The 7,686-nt window shown below is 44.7% G+C and overlaps 2 protein-coding genes across 4 annotated transcripts in view; both read right to left on the reverse strand.

Moving 5' to 3' along the window:
• Positions 1 to 3,795, reverse strand: LOC146221906 (uncharacterized). Its single transcript, XM_084691789.1, has 5 exons — positions 3,667 to 3,795; positions 3,075 to 3,371; positions 2,216 to 2,479; positions 1,962 to 2,113; positions 1 to 1,846 (listed from the first exon to the last, which is right to left on the reverse strand). Exons 1-5 carry the CDS (start codon positions 3,782 to 3,784, stop codon positions 1,436 to 1,438), a joined length of 1,242 nt encoding a protein of 413 aa, XP_084547915.1. The 5' UTR covers positions 3,785 to 3,795; the 3' UTR covers positions 1 to 1,435.
• An 869-nt stretch (positions 3,796 to 4,664) lies between these two features.
• kcnj10a (potassium inwardly rectifying channel subfamily J member 10a) overlaps positions 4,665 to 7,686 on the reverse strand; it is a 12,096-nt gene continuing 9,074 nt past the window's right edge. For all 3 annotated transcript variants that reach the window (XM_084691788.1, XM_084691787.1, XM_084691786.1), the window contains exon 6: positions 4,665 to 6,612. In XM_084691788.1, the coding sequence (XP_084547914.1) occupies positions 6,176 to 6,612 (437 nt within the window). In that variant the 3' untranslated portion in view covers positions 4,665 to 6,175. The remainder of the gene's footprint in view (positions 6,613 to 7,686) is intronic.

Genomic DNA, 7,686 nt, shown 5'->3' on the forward strand with positions numbered 1-7,686 from the left:
TTGAGTTAAATTGAATTAAATTTGTTGAATGAATTTAATTAAGAGGATAGTTATGGAAGCAAATAAGTGTGACAATGTCCAAAGAATTCCGATTGCAACATCCGGGACAAAAATCCTCCATCAGAAACATCAAATTGGCACCATTGTAGGATTCTTCTCCAAAGGTTAGGTTCATTCTGTTCATATATCATTAGTTATGACTCGCTTTTTGAACTTATTTATCAGTAATTGTTCTTTCCACAAAGGAGTTACTCAAATCATAGTAGAAACTACAAATATGGTCAGCGTAGCAGTGCTATATATTCAGTATTGAAAAGAGCATTATAACAAAGCAAATGGAAGCTTGTGGAAAGGATACAGGAGTTTATATTTGGCATATTTTTTAAGAACCAACTTACGTAGAATCAAGTCACAGAAACATGAAACACATAGATATACTGTGCACAGTTACATATAATATATAAGCTGAATAAGTAATAGAATCATTAAACATTTTAACAGTTACTTCAGATTGTGGTTTTACGGTTTTACTGCAGCAACACGATGCACTTGTAATGTGAAGTAGTTTTAGGTTCCTGGGTAAGAAACCGTAAAGCAAGCGTTACTACAGTAACAGTTACTATGGTACACCTCGTCAGAGAGGACAGACACAGGAAGTCCTCATGTTATTCACATTGTCTCCCAGCAGGGACTGAAGAGGAGCATGGTACATTTACATTCAGTCATTTAGCAGACACTCTTATACCCTGAGGCAAGTAGGGTGAAGTGCCTTGCCCAAGGACACAGTGTAATTTTTCACCAGCCAGGAATCGAACCGGCAACTTTCAGATTACAAGCCCGATTCCCTAACTGCTCAGCCACCTGACCTACATGCTCTGAGGTGTTTCCAAAGGGAGCATGGTGCATGCTCTGAGGTGCGCAAGGCAGAGAGGAGCCCAGAGAAGCAGAGAGCACGAGTACTACTAAACCAACATCCTTCTGTCTATTTTCTGCTGTCCACTTGGGGGCGCTGTGCGACCATGTAATCTCAGTCTGGGGTTAACAGGGGTTTGCGTCCTTTAGACTGGTAGCTCCTCCAGCAGATCAACTCCCGCAGTTCGCCTCCTGATGTTCACCTCCTGAAGTTCACCTCCCACAGTTCACTTCCTGAATTTCACCTCCTGATGTTCACCTCCCACAGTTCACCTCCTGAAGTTCACCTCCTGAAGTTCACCTCCCACAGTTCACCTCCTGAAGTTCACCTCCTGAAGTTCACCTCCCACAGTTCACCTCCTGAAGTTCACCTCCCACAGTTCACCTCCTGAAGTTCACTTCCCACAGTTCACTTGTTGCTGATCGCCTCCAATTCACCTCCTGAATTTCACCTCCCACAGTTCACCTCCCACAGTTCATCTCCTGAAGTTCCCCTCCCACAGTTCACCTGTTTCAGATCACCTCACACACTACCATCATCCACTGGACAGACGGCTTGTAGAGTTGAATATATCGTGTCCACAGTGTGCTCTCCAGCCTTGTCCGGTGTTGATGCTCTCACTTTGCCTTTGATCCTGCAACGACTTTCAGGGTCTGTAGCCACTTCGTACACCGACGTGGTTTTGTCACCTTCCATAACAACTTTCTCCATCGCCGCCACTCCGTGTTTCTGGATGGTGCTGTAGACGGAAGTTTCCGGCTCCATTGCCGCAGGACTGTTCACTTGGTCTCTAACAGTGTCGTAGACAGACGTGGTCCCATCTGCTTCGGTTTGAACCCCAAATGTCACTACGGACGCAGGTTCCTGCACTGTGCTGTAGCTTGCGTTTTCCAGTCCTGTCATTGTTGAATCGTTCACAGGTCGAGTTGTTTCCTGTTAAAAAAATAAAATGGAAAACAAATCTGTTCAAATGCTGTCAAAAATAATAATAATCTACAAACCACACTGTTAAACAGCTGGATCAGAGACAGCAGCCTAGTACACATACCTTTGAGTTTTTCAAAGATTTCCAACACTTATAGTATAGTATAATCCATATCACCACTATAATGGCTATCAGGGCTGGACCCCCCAATAGAAACCACCAATAATCCGGCCAGGAATATTGGGTGATATCACGAGCTGTAGTACCACCTGGACCTGGGAGGATCACAGAAACCAAAAATATGAGGCTACATTAACAGAAGTCTACGCACCACAAAAAGTTAGGGACATGATCGTATACGTGGCACCAGTCCTTACATATGTAATTCGTGGACTGTAAGAGCGTCTTGTTGCTAACATTGTTCTTGCCGGTACACTCAACATTCCCGCTATGCTTCGAGATGTTGATGGAGACGTTGGTGGTTGATGAAGATAACGTGCACCGACTACCATGTGAGTCGTCATTGCAGATAAAGGCGGCCCAGTTGCTTCCCACAGAGCAGTTGATTGACATGTTGCAGGTTCCGGCGGATAAATTAAAGTCGAAAGGTGTTATCTTCACAACTGGCATGGATACAGCTTCTGTATGAGTCAATAAAGCGAAAGAATAAGACTATAGAGAGAAAGAAGAATCATCCTTGAATCTAAAAGTAGACGTTTGAACAGCACAGTATCTGCACGTGGCTAGGCACTAGGCATGAATAAGCACAGCCGTTTTTAGCAAGGGAAGCAGATACTAGAATAAAAGGCTTTTAGACTCGCCCTGAAGATATTTTAAACTCCAAGTCTGCCCAGCTCATAAAAGGTTAACATCCTATAGGATGTATACATGTATACATTTTAAGACTAGTAAAAGACTGGTAAAAGTATTGTACTACTCTTACAAGACTAGTAAAAGTTTTTCAATTTTGAGCTCAGAACATTTTCTTCTTAATTACACTTATCATAGGAAAGATTTAAGAAAATATGTAGGCCCACTGACACTAATGAAATCATGTCTCAAATCCTGACCAAGAAGAGCAGCAAAAATACATGACAAAACTGGAGAGAAAATACTGAATGTGGAATTCAAAGTACCCCATTCGAATTTTCAAAAGTCCCATAGTCAAATACTGAGGCCAACTACAAACACCTTGATGCAGCTAACAAAACAGAAACATGTTTAAAGTCCACTCACCTTCCACAATCAGTTTATAGCTGTTAGTGAATTCTGAGTCGTTTCTATAAGTTGTAGTTACAATGTAGATATCACTGTCTGTGTCCTTCAGATTCCCAATATACAGACTGTGGTTCACTTTGCTGTACGTAAACCTGTCTCTGAATGATTTAGTTACATTGCCCTCACGAACAATCAAGTTATTGTTGACTTTCCATTTTATCTCTGTAATGTTCTTTAGAGAATTTGTAAAGCACAGACAGGTTGTGTTCCCTTTCAACCCATACTGGACCTTAGTAGAGGCCTGTGCTTTCAATCCTGTAAATAGAATAAAGGTTTAAATAGGGATTTTCAAGTACCACAGTTTATTAAGCTAATATAGTCAAGTCAGTAAAAAGTCAGAATGCTTTGGTGTGCAGAGCCTGTCTACCACTATACAACTATTTGCTCATTTCAACCATCTGGTTTGAACATATTTTACACTCTTCCGCTTGCACAACCAAATGTCAGGTCAACCTCATGGTATAATTTGAACTTTTTACGGCTTACTAACAACTACAATGATCAACCTAACTTAATAAAACTGAACTCAAATAAAATAATTTAGGTTTACCTGCGATGACAAAGATCAGATGACAAAAAAGAATGTTCATTTTCCGTCTGATATGGAGAGCAGCTATCATCCTGTGAGAAACGCCTGACGACTGAACACAATAGTTTCCGCTTTGCATGATAACACCCCACTTCTCTGTGCATGGGTCAGATTCTTTTTTTTTCCGATGGGAAATACACACACACACACACATACACACACGCACGCCTCTAAAACTGTAACTTCCATGTGTCTTACTATAAATCTCCCCACCATGTGACACCTTGTGATCAGGTGCATCACAAGGGAAATAGATGCATGACACTGTGTTGTCTGATGAAACCCTGATGAAAACACGTAACCTCACTACACTTTGCTGCAAACAGATGGACTATGCAGGGCATAGCCACAACCATCACCAGATTACATGCATTTGTTTTAAATACTTACGTTTCACACTTGACAAAAGCGTGGTTTTGAAACCAAGAACGAGAAGTAAAACTTCCTGTGTTGCCAGGTGCGTGAGGTAGATACTGTACGGTAAGATTTGATCATGCATTCTGCTAGTTTCATGTTAGCCAACCACTGAGTTTCTTCTCAACTCTAGCAGTTGAGCAGTGTTTCCTGTTGATGGGTTTGATCTATATTTTTGCAAAACTTCAAAGTAATAGGACAATCTTTATCTCCCATGTGGTTCACAAACACTCGAGGTGACATAAATAACAACATGTGATATTAGACGGGATGTGGATGTTATCGTTCCTATCCTGGGTCTAATCAACCAAAGAGAAAGAAAAAGAGAGATTAGTGGAAATAAAGAAAAAATTAGTCATACATAATTTTGGAAACACACTGTAGTGATCTTGTGTTTCCATGAGACTAAAAACCAAAAAGTCTTGTTTTGGTTTCAACCTTAACACAAAGAAGAAATAAACACCAGGGCTGAGAAAATGAACAGTTCAAAATTCCACACCTGATTTTAGCCTGCACACCTGGCCTTAAGAGAGCGAAAACCAAAGTGTTTTAAAAGTTTGAAAATTTATTAAAACAGGCACTTGGTAGAATTGATAGTTAGGTTTCCAGGCCTCCACTATATAACAGGTGAGACTGGACACTGAAGATTCCCACAAGCAAAACCAGTCATTCAGATATTAGATATTCCCCTCAAGAAATAACATACACAGGCTAACCATGCTGTCCCCTAATGCTAAGTGATCAGGCTTTACTGGCATGGTAGTGTTGTGTTTTAATGCTGTGTAGATGCCAGGGCAGGTCAAGCTGGACACGGGGGAAATAACATGTTCCAAATTCCAAACACCAGAAAATGCAACCCAGTTCAGGAGATGTTATGACAAGGGGATATGTTCATCTGACTTCCTGTGTGCGCAGCGGGGTGGCACATCATGTGACATGTGACACCCCGCTGGTTCTGAAGAGTGACATCACACCTCTGAGTTGATGTTAGTTTAACAGTAGTATTGGGTAGAGATATGCATTCTATGGTGCTTGGCTCAAAAGGGGTTTCTTTCCTTTTAAGAGTTTTCTCACATGTACAAACAAAGCTCTTTTTCCAGACACACACACTCTCATAGTGGTCATAGAGAGTACTAACTCAAACACACGGTCGCATGCGCACACACACACACTCACACACAGTACACACACACACGTAATATGTCTATAAACCAGTGTGATAAGTCATACGGTTAGTCCAGTTAAGCTCTCAATGTACAGTACTGCTTTTCCCGTGGAGTTAAAGTGCTTTTAGTAGTGTTACCAAACTTCCTCCATTCACATTCAAAACACACGGTTTATATATTCCAATGACAACAAACCTAGATAGACACTTAAAATACATATGGAGTGAGTGCGGACAAGCTGTTAAGAGACACAAACGTAAAACTCCGCCAACCAACGCGATACATTCCATTTTGACTACTGTAGAAACGTCAAGCTTCCAGTGTCTCCATGTCGACTCTTTCTCTCTCGTTAAAACACCTTGTCGGGGCTGTGGAGAACACTGAGGAACATCAGTCCTCCATGATTTTGTGATTGAGTTCCAAGGAAACAGTTCGCCTCAGGGTTCCGTTGGGTTTTGGTCGCCATCGATCGTTTCCATTTGTTTCCAAGTGCCCCCGTGAATACATATACGTCTGTCATTTGGGAAAACTTCCATTGTTGGTTGCGGGGTAAACCTTGGAGCACGCACAACGTGATTCTGCAAGACCTCGATTCCATTCAGTTTGAACCAAAAGACACATCTGTTTTGCACATGTGGGCGTGCGTGTGTAAAAATAGAAGCATGGGTTTTTTTTCCGCTATGCCACTCCAACTTCCCCATCTCCCACTCTCTCCCTCTCTCTCTCTCTCTCTCTCTCTCTCTCTCTCTCTCTCTCTCTCTCTCTCTCTCTCTCTCTCTCTCTCTCTCTCTCTCTCTCTCCTCTCTCTCTCTCTCTCTCCCTCTCTCTCTCCCTCTCTCTCTCTCTCACTCTCTGTCTGTCTCTCTCTCTCTCTCTCTCTCTCTCTCTCTCTACACATTACTGATGCGGACATTGAGAGGACTGCTGTCCCTCACCCTCCCCCTCTCCCTCCCCCTCTCCTCCCCCCTCTCGCCCCCCCTCTCCTTATAGCTCTCCTCCAGACGCATCTTCTCTGGGTCCGCCCCCCCGGCCTCCTCGGTCGCCCCCCGGCGGCGGACCGGCGAGCGGGCGGCGGGGCTTGGGGGCGGAGCTTGTTTGAAAAAGGGCGGGGTCTTGGTCTTGGCCACCTTGTCAAAGAAGGCGAAGTCGGCCACGTACTTGCCCGAGGCGGAGAGGGACACCACGGGGGGGAACTCGTAGCCCCACAGGATCTCATCAGGGAGGTAGGAGGTGCGCACCTGGCAGGTGGCCGAGGTGGGCTCCACCGTGGCGCTCAGGATCACCAGCAGCTCAAAGTCGGCCAGGTCCGGGTCCGTCCACCCCCCTCCTGGAACACAGAGCACAGACAGGCTGACCACGCCTGCTAGGACCAGGGAGGGATGTTGGTGTAGCTGAGCGTGGAGGACGTGGTCATGGAATATGGCCACGTAGGACCAGGCCACACGCGGTCACAAGCACTCCCCCCGCTTTCAAATGACGTTTGGAGAAAGTGAACACGCGCTGGAACGTACTTCACGCAGCTACATTGAGTGTACTGTGGTTTCAGACGTGCACAGACCGTGTTTTGCCGTTTGAACTACACGTGTCACGACCAGTAATGAGGGAAGCTACGATATGGGTATTTTCACGCTTAAACACATGAACACATGACATAAATGACATGCTCAATGGCATATACACACAAAAAAGCACCCACAAACACAAGCACATACGCTATGTCTTCTGATGAGTTGTCATGTCTGTGACCTGTCTGAACAGTACTTCCCCTAACCCACACCCAGTACTTCTCTCACGGGGAAAACACAGGGGTTCGTAACACACACACACACACACACTTTCATCCTAAACACGGATTCACACACAAACGTAAACAGTGAGGGACTTAACCTATAGTGTGACTTAGTAACTCACATTATGACAGATATAAACATCACATTTCACACCGATGTAGTACACACACACACACACACAGCACGGGTAGGGATGGTGAGGTAAGGAGGGGCGGTGTGTGTGAGGTAGGCACCAACATGGTTCCAGACCGCTGAATGGAGCGGCTCCAGCAGGGAACCTCAGAGACCCCTACAGAACGTCTGGACAGAAGCCAGCCGCCTCGCCTCACTTGCAGAACCAAGCAGAACGTTCTCACGTAGCACCGTGCACCGTCAGGCTGGGCGCACGGACGCCATCGAGTCTGAAGGCCAATCACCCGTCCGTACAAGTCTGTGAAAGGACGTCTGTACTGCAGTGAATTCACAGCTATAGGGGGGAACTGCAGGGATGGCTATAGCTCAGTGGTTAGACCATTGGAGTGCAGCTGATGAGGTCGCGGGTTCAAATCCCTCTCTGTGTGGTAATTGTGGTCAAAGTATCTGCTGAGTGAACAGATGATTGTACATGTGTG

This window comes from Hypomesus nipponensis, chromosome 25, assembly GCF_054491055.1.
Source record: "Hypomesus nipponensis isolate SF chromosome 25, ASM5449105v1, whole genome shotgun sequence".
Classification (NCBI taxonomy): domain Eukaryota; kingdom Metazoa; phylum Chordata; class Actinopteri; order Osmeriformes; family Osmeridae; genus Hypomesus; species Hypomesus nipponensis.